Genomic DNA, 15,219 nt, shown 5'->3' with positions numbered 1-15,219 from the left:
CGTGCATTTTGGACTTCCGGCCTCTTGAACTGTGAGAGAATACTTTTACTTTAAGCCACCCAGTTTGTAGTAATTAGTTATGACAGCTGTAGGGAACAAATCCAGGGAGGCACATAGACCTCTTTCCTGGATATGGGTGGGAGTGGGCTTATTAAAATGCTGGTTCCATTTGTATCATTTCTTACTTACAAAACAGAAAGAAACTCACAGACTTAGACAATGAACATATGGTTGCTGGGGGTTGGGGAAGGATTGAGGGAAGGGATAGTTAGGGAGTTTGGGATGAACATGTACACACTGCTATATTTAAAATGGATAACCAACAAGGACCTACTGTATAGCACAGGGAACTTTGCTCAATGTTATGTGGCAACCTGGATGGGAGGGGAGTTTGGGGGAGAAAGGATACATGTATATGTATGGCCAAGTCCCTTTGCTGTTCACTTGAAACTATAACAACATTGTTTGCTAATCAACTATGCTGCTGCTGCTACTGCTGCTGCTAAGTCGCCTCAGTTGTGTCCGACTCTGTGCGACCCCATAGAGGGCAGCCCACTAGGCTCCTCTGTCCCTGGGATTCTCCAGGCAAGAATACTGGAGTGGGTTGCCATTTCCTTCTCCAATGCATAAAAGTGAAAAGTGAAGGTGAAGTAGCTCAGTCGTGCCCGACTCTTATTGACCCCATGGTCTGGAGCCTACCAGGCTCCTCCATCCATGGGATTTTCCAGGCAAGAGTACTGGAGTGGGGTGCCATTGCCTTCTCCGCTAATCAACTATACCCCAATACAAACTAAAAAGTATAAAAATGCTGATTCCAGGCCCAAACCCCCAAGATTCTGATTCTGTAGTTATGCAACAGGGTTTAGGCGTCTTCATTTTGACGAGTTTTCCATAAGCACAAAGCTTGATCTTTGAGCCAGTTTTAACCATAGACTGATTCAAGGCTCCTCTTGGGACTGCAACTGGATTTGCTTCCCCTGCTGATGATGCTACCCTGTCAGTTCCAAGATTCAGTGGGTAAAGGGAGCAGGTTTGATGGACAAGAAATAGGTTGTATTAAACCTTCTGTATAAACATTTTTGAGAGACTGCAGAGAATAATGAGAATTATTTCAGAGTGTTCACCCCCAAGGAATCCCAAGTCCCCCAGGTGGCCAACATCTATCCCTAAGGGAATAGGCTGTAGTGGTTAGGGAGTGGATGCTGCCAAGAGGGTTGGTTTTCTAGAGTAGCAAGAAGACCACAGAATAACACACACACACACACACACACACACACACAGTCTTCTACTTATTGTCTGCTTCAGGAAATTCTATCTGATAGAGCATTACCATTTTAACTTTAAGATTTGGTCCCTATTAAAGATGCAGGTGTCCATGTGAGTGCCAATACTTGAAGCCAGTATCAGCCATTTACAGCCAGCCTCTGGTCTATATTTGAGAGCAGTTTTTGATAGGCTAGAAGAGGAAGAAGAGCATGATGGTCTGGGGCCAGGGTCGAGCAAAGGGTGTCTGGTTGCCAGCCTGAAGGCAAACTTCTTTGTCAGTAAATCTATAGAGGGCACTAGTTTATCCAGCCAAGACTGAGGGAGCTCAGCTGTTCCCAGTCCTTTAGTGAGCTAGGGGAGGGCCTCTGTGAAAAGGGTCAGGTGTTTGGATTCTGTGTAGAGGAGAAGTGCCTTCCTGAGAGTCACCTGCCCAGCTGGACCTGAGGCCCTTTAGGAGTCCTGTGTTTGCTCACGTCCCTGACTGCTCCCAGGTAAACAAACCTTGTTTCTATCTCCCAGAAAGGCAGAGCTCCAGCACTGTGGCAGCCTGTTGTTATAGATACTGACATATGACTTATCACAGCAATTGTCAGAGCAATGGAAGAAAATGCAATTTAGCACCAGCTGCTCGTAGGGGTTGTGTGAGAAGAGAAAGCTGCTCAAGAGACCTGGAGAGGGAGCTGATGGCTTTCTGGATTTATATATATAGTATGATATTCGAGTGTGGACAAAGAAGGTCTTATATTCTCAGTGAGTCTGGAAGAACCTTGGTGAAAAACAGCCTGTCCCAAATAGCTTCACCCATGTTTCATATCCCTGACATTCCACCAGGAGTGCTTCATTTCTGTGAGTTAAGCACTGCTTTTATGAAGGGGAAGATCATGCCTGAAATTATATTGTGTTGGCCAAAAAGTTTGTTTGCTCAACGAATACATTGTTCAATAAATTTCTTGAAAAGGAAAATGTCTTTTATTTTAACTTAAAACTAATGAACTTTTTGGCCAACCCAGTACTTTAGAATGAGTTTGCCAGGTGCCTTTCTTCCTCAGGGTTTCTAGAGCAATGGGGACAGATGGGAAAAGGGAAAGTGGAAGTGTTAATCTCTCAGTCATGTCTGACTCTCTGTGACCCTATGGACTGTAGCCCACCAGGCTCCTCTGTCTATCGAAAACTTCAGGCAAGAATACTGGAGAGGGTTGCCATTCCCTTCTCCAGGGGATCTTCTCAATCCAAGGATCGAACCCAAGTCTCCTGCACTGGGGCAGGTGGATTCTTTACTATCTGAGCCACCAGGACGAGGGGGAGCCCATCAAGTTAAGATCTGGCCTACTTTCCAAACTCAGAAATAGGGCTGCTATTGGTAGTGCCCTCTTTGGAAACTCTTCTGTGTTCTGCACTCTTTCAAAACAGTTATGATGCTAAATGGGATTGAATATGAAAGTCCAGGGTGTCTTGTTCAAGCAGCTAGCTATGTGCTTTTCCAAGAGATACACATAAGCCCTTCTTGCTCATCAGTAAGTATTTATCTGTCACCTATTATATACCAGGCACTGGGTCAGGTGCAGATGGCGGATACATGAAAACAAAGGGGCATAATTAGATTATGCCTCCCATTTAAGAAACCATCTAATTACGATGTCTAGTAAGGCTAGCTTCTTTCCACAAGTAAGGCTGACCTTACATATTTACTATGTGCTTGGCATCAAGTGAAAGGTAGAGTCAATGGCTACATCATCTCAGAGGTGGGCAGGATCATCATGGAGGGGAGTAGCTGGGTAAGCCTTAGTTGAGATTAGCACATTAAATCACCCAGACACTTAGCAGGGCTCTAGAGAAAAGGGGCCCAGAACAAATCCGTTGTGATGGGGATGGTGATGTGGACTGGGAGTGGTCTGCTTTGCTGTATATCCAAATCCTATAGACCTGTCCTTTCCAGAGAGATTATCCATCCTCCACTGGTGTGTGTGTGTGTGTGTGTGTGTGTGTGTGTGTGTTAGTCACTTAGTCTGTCTGACTCTTTGTGACCCCATGGACTCCTCTGCCCATAGGATTCTCAAGGAAAGAATACTGGAGTGGATTTCCATTTCCTTATCCCCCTCTACTGATGTACCCTGTCTCAAAACTCCTGTGCTGGGAGTTCTCAGACTATCTCAGACAGCCAGGGGAGCAGTATAGCCTAGTGCTTAAGAGGGTGGGTTTAGGGGCCAGGCAGCCTGGGTTTGAATGCTGGCTCTGACATTTATACCATCCTATGGCTCAATTTGTCTCATCGGTATCATGGGGACAATCAGAATAGTGCCTGCCTCCCAGAGTAGCTGGGAGGATTAAATGGTGTGAGATGCTTAGCACAGTGCAGTTGCCTGTGATTCATTCATAAAATAAATATTTATTGAGTGCCTTTGATATTGCAGGTACTCTCCCAGTGCTGGGATATAGCAGTGGAGAAGAGAGATAAGGCCCCTTCTCTCTTGGCACTGTATTAAATGTTGATTCAGGCTCTTTACCCAAGGAACTTTTAATCTAGCATCTTGTTTTCTGCTCTGTCAATTCCAATTCCTGGTCTGCGAGTTATCAGTTAGCTTATTTTCATTCCTTTTTGTTTAACTGGGCAAGTATTAAAGCTATGAATTCCCTTTAAACTCAGCTTTGGTCATGTCCCATAAGATTTGATGTTGAGTGTTTTCATTATCAGTATTTTTTAAGCACTTTGCAAGTTGGGTTTCGGTTTGTGCTGTTTGTACTTTTTAGTGTATTGTGGTATTCCATGTTGATGACTGTATATTTTCTTTGCTACATGCCTCTATGAACATATGTGCTAAATCATATCCAGCTCTCTGCAACTGCATGGATTGTAGCCTGCCAGACTCCTCTGTCCATGGGATTATTCAGGCAAGAATACTGAAGTGGGTTGCCATTTCCTCCTCCAGGGGATCTTCCCGACCCAGGGATTGAATCCCAGTCTTCTGCATTGGCAGATGGGTTCTTTACTACTGTGCCACCTGGGAAGCCCACTACATACCCCTACTATGCTCTGAAAGAAGAGAGACAGTGGAGACCTTCCTGACTTGTGGCGTTTAGAAGGGCCTAGAGGGAAACAAGACTAGAAAAATCATTAATGAAGGATACTGAGTGCTAGGCTTTATGGGTTGGCTTCTCTTCTAGTGAAGAGCCGTTGGAGTCACTGAAAGGATGAAAAGGAATGAGAGGATTGTTATGTTATTTGGGGAAGAATAAACCATGTCATTGCTGAGGACAGTTTGAGAGAAAGAAAGAGAGTCCAGATAGGAGTCCAGATAGAAGCTTTCATGCTAGTCTAGTATAGGGATTCTCAAACATGAGCAGCATCACAGTCACCTGGAGGGCTTGCTGGGCCCCATCCCCAGAGTGTCTGATCCAGTCTGATCCAGATCCAGTCTGATCTGGAGGCTTTCGCATTTGCGTTTTCTAACAAGTTCCCCTGGTGATGCTAATGCTGATGGTCTAGGAAGCACACTTGGGGAATTACTCATCTAGGAGAGAGATGATGAGAACCTGAGGCAGAGTGGTAGGAGATCGGTTAGAGAGGAAAAAAAGCACATAAAAGATATTGGGAAGGAAGAACTCAACAGGGCTTGGGGATTGAACATGAAGACAAGGGCGAGGAAGGACTCAAAGGTAACTCCAAAGTATTAAATTTTGGTTCCTCGGAAGATAGGAGAATCGCAGAGGCAAAACTCCAAACATCTAGGGGTGGAATGTAGTCACATGAGTGAAACTGAGAGATATGTGTAAGTTCCTGGATCCATCTGCATCTGTGCCACAACACTCAAGTTTAAAGGCCTCCTGTCCTTCAGGAAAGAGCAGGTGAGGAGAAAACTCAGGTCTGTGTTTCATCTCTCCTTCTCTCAAATGTAACCTTTGAGTAGAGGAAGGAAATGAAGATATAGAGCAGGAGGTAGGGAGCATAGAAAGAGTTAGAATATTCTGGAAACGGAGAGCACAATTTTAGGTTGTGTGGATGCTCAGTTGCTCAGTCGTGTCCTACTCTTTGTGACCCCAAGGACTGTAGCCCACTAGGCTCCTCTGTTCATGGGATTTCCCAGGCATGAATACTGGAGTGGGTTGCCATTTCCTCCTCCAGGGGATCTTCCCTACCCAGGGATCGAACCCATGTATCTTGCATCTCCTGCACTGGCAGGCAGATTCTTTACCACTATGCCACCTGGGAAGCCTGAGTATTGAATATATGTCAGCAAATACTAATAAGGAAAAAGCAAATGAGTAAAACTCAGTATGGGCCATGTGGGGTGGCTCTACGATCCCACGGGAGACCACTGGCACTATTTTGGAGAGGAGAGGGTTGCCATTATAGGGCTTCCCAACTCCAGCCTACCTAACCTTCCTGAGTTTCATGGCTTCTGACCCTGTGATGCTGTGTTGTCCCTGGTTATTTCCCAGGCTGTAGGGAATTCTTACCTGCTTCTCTCCACTGGGCCTCCTGTAGCTGAGCAGAAGCTCCACAGCACCCACCACTTCCTTGCGGATGGCATAGAGCAGTGCATCACCGACATACACACTGTGGTTCAGCAGGAGCTCCATGATCTCCAAGTTCTCATTCTCAATGGCAATTAGCAGGGCGCTCCGGCCCAGTGGGTCCATGCAGTTGATGTTGACATTGTAGTAGATCTCGGCCTCCTGGAGGGCCTGCTTCACAGTGGCGTAGTCCCCCTTCTCCACAGCATTGAGGAAGGCCTTCTCCTCAGCAGAGAGCTCTGTCTCTGCCCTCACAATCTGCAGGGGAATGCGGTCTCTGTATGGTGAGTAGTTGACCTTTTTGTAGTACAGTTGGGCCATGGTTCATAGCAATTTTGAAACCTAAATGAGGAGATAGAGGGAGATCAAAGATGTTGTTAGATACCTGCAGCTCTAAAGTGGTCAGTTATGGAGGCAGCCTTGCTAGGGACTTGAAAAATCCTTAGCTGTTTTAAAGCTACAATCTTTCTCCTCTTGCAAAGGAGTATATAGAAGAAAGAGCCTGGGCTTTTGGGTCAGAAAGACCTGGGTTCAATCTCTAGCTTTACCAGGTCTGTGACCTTAAAGAAGTTACTCAAGCTCACTGTGCTTCAGTTTCTTATTATTAAGCTTGTTTGTGTAAGTCACTCAGTTGTGTCCAACTCTTTGCGACCCCATGGACTGTAGCCTGGTGGGAAATCCATGGGATTTCCCAGGCAAGAGTACTGGAGTGGGCTGCCATGCCCTCCTCCAGAGGATCTTCCTGACCCAGGGATTGAACTGGGTCTTCTGCATTGCAGGCAGACTCTTTACCATCTGAGCCACTAGGGGAGCCCTGTAAAGCTTATCAATATTAATAACATTAACAGCACCAGGCCCCATGCTAAAGACTAATTCCTATCTCATAAAGCTATTGTGAGAGTTAAATGAGATAATGACTGATCACAGTAACTGGTAAAGAGTAAACCTCCTGAGACATGGCACAAGTTAGTTTTTTCCTTCCCTTCTGCTGTCTGGAAATACTCATGATAATACTTCTGATTGCTGATGCAAAGTTGGACCTCATTTTTGGCTACTTTTCTTTGGACCGTGGGCCTCTGCTAATTTGTAGGATTACATTTGCAGCTGCCCTGGATGCAGATCCTGGATTGAAATCCTGTTGGAATGCTAACTGAAGCCTTCTTCTGACTGCTGCTCACTGGAAAGAGGGTACTGACTCCAACAGACTACAGTCATGTATCGCCTCTAGCCCCTCCTGATGTTTTTCCTCCACCATCTAAACCAAGCAGTTGACATATATGAGAATCTATCTGATTCAATTCTGAGAAGTGACTGGTCTGTTTTACATGCACTATATCTAAAGCCAGATTGTAATAGAAGTGATTTCAAAGCAAAACCTATTAATGCATTCCTACAATATGTTTAACTTTCTCTGGGAGACCAAGAATAAAAGATAGTCTTTGCCTTTAATTGCATAGAATGAATCACAATATAGAGCTCTGCCTTGTAGTTTACAGATTGAATTCATACACATTTCTCACTGACTCCTTGTACTAGCCCTATGAGATGGGAATGCTTATCCTCCCCAGGGCAGATGAGGCTCAGACCCATGAGGTGATTGACTCCCCTTTCCCTACCATCCCTGGGACCTCCAGGACTCTCTGGAGGCTGAGGTTGGATGATCTTATTTAAGTGTCTTTCACTACTGAACTGTTTTGCCAGCAAAAAGAAATGGAAATGTGATAAAGGGCCTCTTGTCTTATCTTCTGGATGTAAGAGACGATGAAGGCATGTGGCTTCCACAAACATTTGCCTTACTCTTCCAGGTAATTACATCTCTGCTTTGGCAGAGTGAGCGGCATATATTATACCAAGTGGCATTTGCAATTCATGCACTTGTGATCTTCTGGGAAGTTAGTGTTTGAAGGTTAGTGTTGCCTCTTGCCCTGAACGGGCCCAGATGACAAATTTCTCTCTGCATCCAAATCTCAGGAGAGCAGACTGCTGCTTGGCTGTCTTGAGAAGCACTGATATTTTCTTGTGCTACTTTCAAGTAACTCAGCAATGACTAAAGGAAAGTGGCATTTAGAGGAAGCATTTGTCACTAAACAGCAAATTACTTTAATAATACTAATTGTAGAACGCCTCCCTGCCTCCCTGTCTCCATTATAAAGAAAAAGGGAGGAGAAAGAAGAGACAGTGAGAGCTCCTGAAAAGAGACTCAACAGCCCAATTCAGTTTACATTTTTTAATTAATCAACATGAACACAGTGGAAGCCTTCAGCATGCCTAGCACTTTACTAGTCACCTTTGGAACAGAAGAAAGAAAAAGGTCCCTGTCTTCATCATCTCCCACTTGGACCATTCCACACACTTACAATGAGTCATTCCAACTCCATTCTCTCCCCTTTCAGATTGTCTTCCACACCACCCCCAAGTTATCCTGTGAAACACAAAGCTGATCCTATTTCACTCTCCTTGGTTTGTATCCCTCTGCTTTTGTGATGAAATCAACACTCCTTTCTGAGATCTACTTACCAGGTCTTGGCTTGTGTTTGTTTACCTATCTAATGTCATTTGAAAGCACTCTCTCACCTTCATCCACTGTTGTTTAGCCCTGTAAAGCTTCTTTTGATTCTTCCAACATGCCAAGTATTCTCCTACCTCAAGACCTTCGATCATCTCCTGAAACACTGTCCTCCAACTTTTCATTTTTCAAGCCTCAACTAAATGTCACCTCTTCAGAGATGCCCTCATCAACTGCTCTCTATAAAGTAGTTCCTTCATATTCTTCTCTCCATTGTAGCCATAGCCTTTTCTCTTCTTTCTTGACGTTAATCAAAATTTCTAGTAACACAGACATATGTCTTTGTCTTCCTGAGTAATCGTCTGTTCAGTCCAATTTGCTTTAAAGCTCAAGTGCAGAGGTTGCATCTGTCCTGATTTTTTAGCATTCATTCAAGCCCAGTTCCTGGCATACCCTGGATGCTGGATATATGTGTGATGAATGAATGAGTAAACCTTCCATGATATTCTCTCATCTCTCTCCTTCTCACCCCAAATTCTAGCCATACTGAGCCATGTTCTCTGAGTTACCCTTTCATGATCATGTGTTTGCACATGACTCCATCCTACTTTCTCTATTTAACAAACTCCTCTCTACTTCAGTACCTTGCTAATAGGTCCCACCCTTCTTTGTGAAGCCTTCCCCTGATACCCTCAGAATCTGCCTCTGGGCTCCCCACTGGCACTCAGATCACATTTGTTCTACATCATTCAACTGCATCTTTGTCTTCCTGCTGTTTGTGCAAGGATACCAGATAATCACGATAGTGTGATCACTGACCTAGAGCCAGACATCCTGGAATGTGAAGTCAAGTGGACCTTAGAAAGCATCACTACGAACAAAGCTAGTGGAGGTGATGAAATTCCAGTTGAGCTATTCCAAATCCTGAAAGATGATGCTGTGAAAGTGCTGCACTCAATATGCCAGCAAATTTGGAAAACTCAGCAGTGGCCACAGGACTGGAAAAGGTCAGTTTTCATTCCAATCCCAAAGAAAGGCAATGCCAAAGAATGCTCAAACTACCGCACAATTGCACTCATCTCACACGCTAGTAAAGTAATGCTCAAAATTCTCCAAGCCAGGCTTCAGCGATATGTGAACCATGAACTTCCTGATGCTCAAGCTGGTTTTAGAAAAGGTAGAGGAACCAGAGATCAAATTGCCAACATCTGCTGGATCATGGAAAAAGCAAGAGAGTTCCAGGAAAACATCTATTTCTGCTTTATTGACTATGCCAAAGCCTTTGACTGTGTGGATCACAGTAAACTGTGGAAAATTCTGAAAGAGATGGGAATACCAGACCACCTGATCTGCCTCTTGAGAAATGTGTATGCAGGTCAGGAAGCAACAGTTAGAACTGGACATGGAACAACAGACTGATTCCAAATAGCAAAAGGAGTATGTCAAGGCTGTATATTGTCACCCTGTTTATTTAACTTATATGCAGAGTACATCATGAGAAATGCTGGACTGGAAGAAACACAAGCTGGAATCAAGATTGCTGGGAGAAATATCAATGACCTCAGATATGCAGATGACACCACTCTTATGGCAGAAAGTAAAGAGGAACTAAAAGCCTCTTGATGAAAGTGAAAGTGGAGAGTGAAAAAGTTGGCTTAAAGCTCAACATTCAGAAAACGAAGATCATGGTATCCGGTCCCACCACTTCATGGAAAATAGATGGGGCAACAGTGGAAACAGTGTCAGACTTTATTTTTCTGGGCTCCAAAATCACTACAGATGGTGACTGCAGCCATGAAATAAAAAGACGCTTACTCCTTGGAAGGAAAGTTATGACCAACCTAGATAGCATATTCAAAAGCAGAGACATTACTTTGCCAACAAAGGTCCGTCTAGCCAAGGCTATTGTTTTTCCTGTGGTCATGTATGGATGTGAGAGTTGGACTGTGAAGAAGGCTGAGCGCCGAAGAATTGATGCTTTTGAACTGTGGTGTTGGAGAAGACCTTGACAGTCCCTTGGACTGCAAGGAGATCCAACCAGTCCATTCTGAAGGAGATCAGCCCTGGGATTTCTTTGGAAGGAATGATGCTGAAGCTGAAACTCCAGTACTTTGGCTACCTCATGTGAAGAGTTGACTCCTTGGAAAAGACTCTGATGCTGGGAGGGATTGGGGGCAGGAGGAGAAGGGGACGACAGAGGATGAGATGGCTGGATGGCATCACTGACTCGATGAACGTGAGTCTGAGTGAACTCCGTGAGTTGGTGATGGACAGGGAGGCCTGGAGTGCTGCAGTTCATGGGGTCGTAAAGAGTCGGACACGACTGAGCAACTGATCTGATCTGACCTTGATTCCTGCCTTCCTAGCACTTACACAGGGTCTGGAACATGATGAGTGCTCAACAAATGGATGTTTAATGAACAAATACAATCTAGCTGAGGGGGTCAGCACAGTCACAAATGAGTACTAGATTTTGTGGTACTGATTTGATGCTTGGGGTTTTCAGAAAGGGCTCTGTGAGGCTGGAAGTCTCAGAGGTTTCATGGAGAAGATAGCTGTTAGCCAGTCGTTGAAGAATTAATATAGTGTGAAAATGTGAGGGTAGTTCAGGTATCACAAGAACAAATGTGGTGGGCTTGATCATAGTCTAGTTAGGATAGTGTTGTGGGCATATTTTTAAGGCTATAATAGAATACAGGGATTAGAGGTAAACAAATTATAAGGCAGCAGCTCAAAACTTGTTTCACTATATTAAAAATGATCTTAAACACTTGACATATATACACTACCATGTGTAAAATAGATAGCTAGTGGGAAGCTATTGTATAGCACAGGGAGCTCAGCTTGGTGCTCTATGATGACCTAGAGGGGTGGGATGAGGGGGCAGGTGGGATGGGGGGGGGGGTCCAAGAGTGAGGGGATATATGTGTACATATAGCTAATTCACATCAGTGTACAGCAGAAGCAAATACAACATTGTAAAGCAATTATACTAAAAAAAAAATTACACACACACACACAAACCAAAAAAACAGAAAATCCACTTGCTGCCCATTTGCCACTTAAGAGGCTGTGCTATGATGTGCTTAGTCCCTCAGTTGTGCTTGACTCTTTGCGACCCCATGGACTGTAGCCCACCAGGCTCCTCTGTCCATGGGGATTCTCTAGGTAAGAATACTAGAGTGGGTTGCTATGCCCTCCTCCAGGGGATCTTCCCAACCCAGGGACCAAACCCAGGTCTCCTGCATTGCAGGTGTATTCTACCATCTGAGCCACCAGGAAAGCCCCTTAAGAGACTACTATGAAAGGAAAGGCTAGATGTCTTTTCAGATGGTGTCACTAGTGGTTCTGGGCTAAGTACTCTTGCTACAGGAAGGTCCGTGTCCATGTTAGCAAGACACAGCTATAAGGGAAACTGAAGACAAATGTGTCCCAGGGAAAAGTGAAAACACAGGGAACTAACTCAATCAAAGCCCTGTTGAGTGCCAGGCACTATGCCAGGAGCCAGAGTGATAAATTATTCCACTTTGGGGATAATTCATATGTCCTGGGCACTGTGCCAGGTACTGGGGCAGCATTAATACTACTACTGCTTCTAGTAGTAATAGTAATGAAAGCAACAAGAAGTACATTCACTGAACTCTCACTCTATGCCAGATGTGTGAGTTATAATAGTAAAGAGAGAGGACAGTACAATCACGGTCAATTTGCAACTTGAAGTAAGTATAATTGGATGATCTATAGTCAGTTCAGAGTCTAGTGTTACTTTTCATCTCTTGCATTTGAAATTAACCTGGTCTATTGCATTTCCAGTGGGCTGTGCTATGAGAAGCTTTGTGATATTCCCCTGTAGAGAAAAAAACCTCTCCTCCAGAGGTTGCCTGAGAAATACTATGAGAGTGATTCCTTCACTTTAAGGCACTATATTCCTAAAAACTACCCCTGGAAGGGACAATAAATTACATGGCCAATAGCCGGTAACACTTTAAGGTGAATTCCTTGATTAAGAAAGTTGCTGTGGCCTTGGAAGTAAAGAGATGTATATTTAGAAGGATATGGAAGATATGATGGAGGGGAAAGGAGAGACCTGGATGTCTCTTTTATGTATCCATGCCCACCTCTATACTATCCAGGATATAAAATGGGTTCCCCATATAGTCTGAAAAATTGATGCTTTTGAATTGTAGTGCTGAAGAAGCTTATTGAGAGTCCCTTGAACAGCAAGGAGATTAAACCAGTCAATCCTAAAGGAAATCAACCCTGAGTATTCATTGGAAGGACTGATGCTAAAGCTGAAGCGCCAATACTTTGGCCACCTGATGTGAAGAGCCGACTCCTTGGAAAAGACCCTGATGCTGGGAAAGATTGAGGGCAAGAGGAGAAGGGGGTGGCAGAGGTTGAGATGGTTGGATGGCATCACTGACTCAATTGACATGAGTTTGAGCAGACTCCAGGAGATAGCAGAGCACAGAGGAACCTGGTGTGTGGCAGTCCATGGGGTCACAGAGTTGGACATGACTTAGCAACTGAACAACATGTTAAGTGTCTACCTGTAAGCTTATAATATGTCTAATGACTTTCCTAGTTGCCTGCCCTCTGCCAGTCCCCAAAGCTGGTGCCATTTGACCCTCATTGACAGCTTTTAGCCTCATCCTCACTCTAAGCTCTGAGATCAATTCTTTCTCCATATGCTTGCTGTTAGTCCTACTCTGCCATTATTCTGGGAATAAGTAACTAATGATGGAATTTCTGGCACTCTTGAGGATGGGTTATAGGGAAGGTTCCTTTCCATAACCCTTTACCGTTATAGTTATGCTTGGCAGATTGTACTCATCTGCCACTAACCTAAGCCAGGAAGTGAGGTTCATATTCCCATTATTAGACACTGGTTTTGAGATGTATTCTTAATTGAATGAAATAAAACCAGCCAGCACTTCATCCTATTCTACAAGTGAACTCCCACTGTAGTCTCCCAAGCAATGAAGATTAAGAATGGTCAATCAGGCTGTCTCAGGGTGCTTATCATGTTCCCTCTTTCTGGTTCTGCTAGCCAGAGGAGTTTGTCTAATGGAATCTGTGACATCTGTGGGTTCAAATGATGCAATTTAAAGAGCGATTTAGCCCATTGATTTAAATGGGCTGGGCAGAAGGGCAGGACACAAAATGGTCTCACCAAATCCCATCCCAGATCATTGCCCAGCTCAGGCCTTTGTGAGGACGAAAGCTTCCCATCTCACTAAAATTTAGTGCCTTTGGAGGGACACAGTATCTGTGTGTGGCTTGTACTCTGTGCCATGAGGATTGAGCTTGAATGGTGAAATCCTTGTGACTTCTTACCCTTCTCCTTATCTGTCTAGCTGTCCATCGCTTCAGAGTCCTTTAAGGAAAGTAGGTTTAATTTGATAAACTTATACAATCTCAAGGGTAAATGGCAAATAATAAATACATTCAATGAATATGTACCAGGCACTGTGATAGAAGCTGATTGTAACAGCTGAGTGGCTTAAAGCCATACCTCATCTAGAGAAAAACTGCATTTGAACAAGAATCTTGAATGCCCAATCCAATGAGTGATTAGAATGGCAACTTCATGTACATAGCCACAGAGGTGGGCTAGTGAGAGGAAGCTTGTGTGTGTGTACATGTGTATGTACATACGTGTGTCTGTGTGTGTGTGTGTGTGTGCATGTTGATTTTGAGAGCATTTTGACTCCTTTAAGAGAACCACTTAGAGAACTTCCTAATTTTAATGTAGTTACACTAATCTTAAAGGAGCAACCCCATGTCCAAGGAGCAGTGGCTGCTCGGGCACAGGAGGGCCTAGAGGAGCTACTCCACATTCAAGGTCAGGAGGGGCGGTGGTGAGGAGATACCCATTGTCCAAGGTAAGGAGAAGCAGCTGTGCTTTGCTGGAGCAACTGTGAAGAGATACCCTACGTCCGAGGTAAGAGAAAGCCAAGTAAGACAGTAGGTGTTGCAAGAGGGCATCAGAGGGCAGACACACTGAAACCATAATCACAGAAAACTAGTCAATCTAATCACACTAGGACCACAGCCTTGTCTAACTCAATGAAACTAAGCCATGCCTGTGGGGCCACCCAAGACAGGTGGCCTTGGTCATGGTGGAGAGGTCTGACAGAATGTGGTCCACTGGAGAAAGGAATGGCAAACCACTTCAGTATTCTTACCTTGAGAACCCCATGAACAGTATGAAAAGGCAAAATGATAGGATACTGAAAGAGGAACTCCCCAGGTCGGTAGGTGCCCAATATGCTACTGGAGATCAGTGGAGAATAGCAAGAAGAACAGCAAAGAATACCAAGAGGAGACAAGAAAGCCTTCCTCGGCGATCAATGTAAAGAAATAGAGGAAAACAACAGAATGGGGAAGACTAGAGATCTCTTCAAGAATATTAGAGATACAAAGGGAACATTTCATGCAAAGATGGGCTCAATAAAGGACAGAAATGGTACGGACCTGACAGAAGCAGAAGATATTAAGAAGAGGTGGCAAGAATACACAGAAGAACTGTATAAAAAATATCTTCATGACAAAGATAATCACGATGGTATGATCACTGACCTAAAGCCAGACATCCTGGAATGTGAAGTCAAGTGGGCCTTAGAAAGCATCACTATGAACAAAGCTAGTGGAGGTGATGGAATTCCAGTTGAGCTCTTTCAAATCCTGAAAGATTATGCTGTGAAAGAGCTGCACTCAATATGCCAGCAAATTTGGAAAACTCAGCAGTTGCCACAGGACTGGAAAAGGTCAGTTTTGATTCCAATTCCAAAGAAAGGCAATGCCAAAGAATGCTCAAACTACCACACAATTGCACTCATCTCACACGCTAGTAAAGTAATGCTCAAAATTCTCCAAGCCAGGCTTGGAGATACGTATTGCTCCAGGCTTCAGCAATACGTGAACTGTGAACT

General features: G+C 44.2%; 1 protein-coding gene across 1 annotated transcript in view; it reads right to left on the bottom strand.

The window, feature by feature from the left end:
- The window catches only part of LOC123331692 (short transient receptor potential channel 5-like), a 44,817-nt gene extending 38,710 nt beyond the window's left edge, over window positions 1-6,107 (bottom strand). Inside the window, exon 1 of the mRNA XM_044936488.1 lies at window positions 5,722-6,107. Within this exon, the coding sequence (XP_044792423.1) occupies window positions 5,722-6,099 (378 nt within the window). The 5' untranslated portion in view covers window positions 6,100-6,107. The remainder of the gene's footprint in view (window positions 1-5,721) is intronic.
- Window positions 6,108-15,219: the final 9,112 nt, after the last annotated feature.

The sequence above is a fragment of the Bubalus bubalis genome, chromosome X (assembly GCF_019923935.1).
Source record: "Bubalus bubalis isolate 160015118507 breed Murrah chromosome X, NDDB_SH_1, whole genome shotgun sequence".
In the NCBI taxonomy this organism is placed as follows: Eukaryota; Metazoa; Chordata; class Mammalia; order Artiodactyla; family Bovidae; genus Bubalus; species Bubalus bubalis.
Note: the sequence above shows the minus strand (reverse complement) of the source record. Positions and strands in the feature narration are given on the sequence as shown.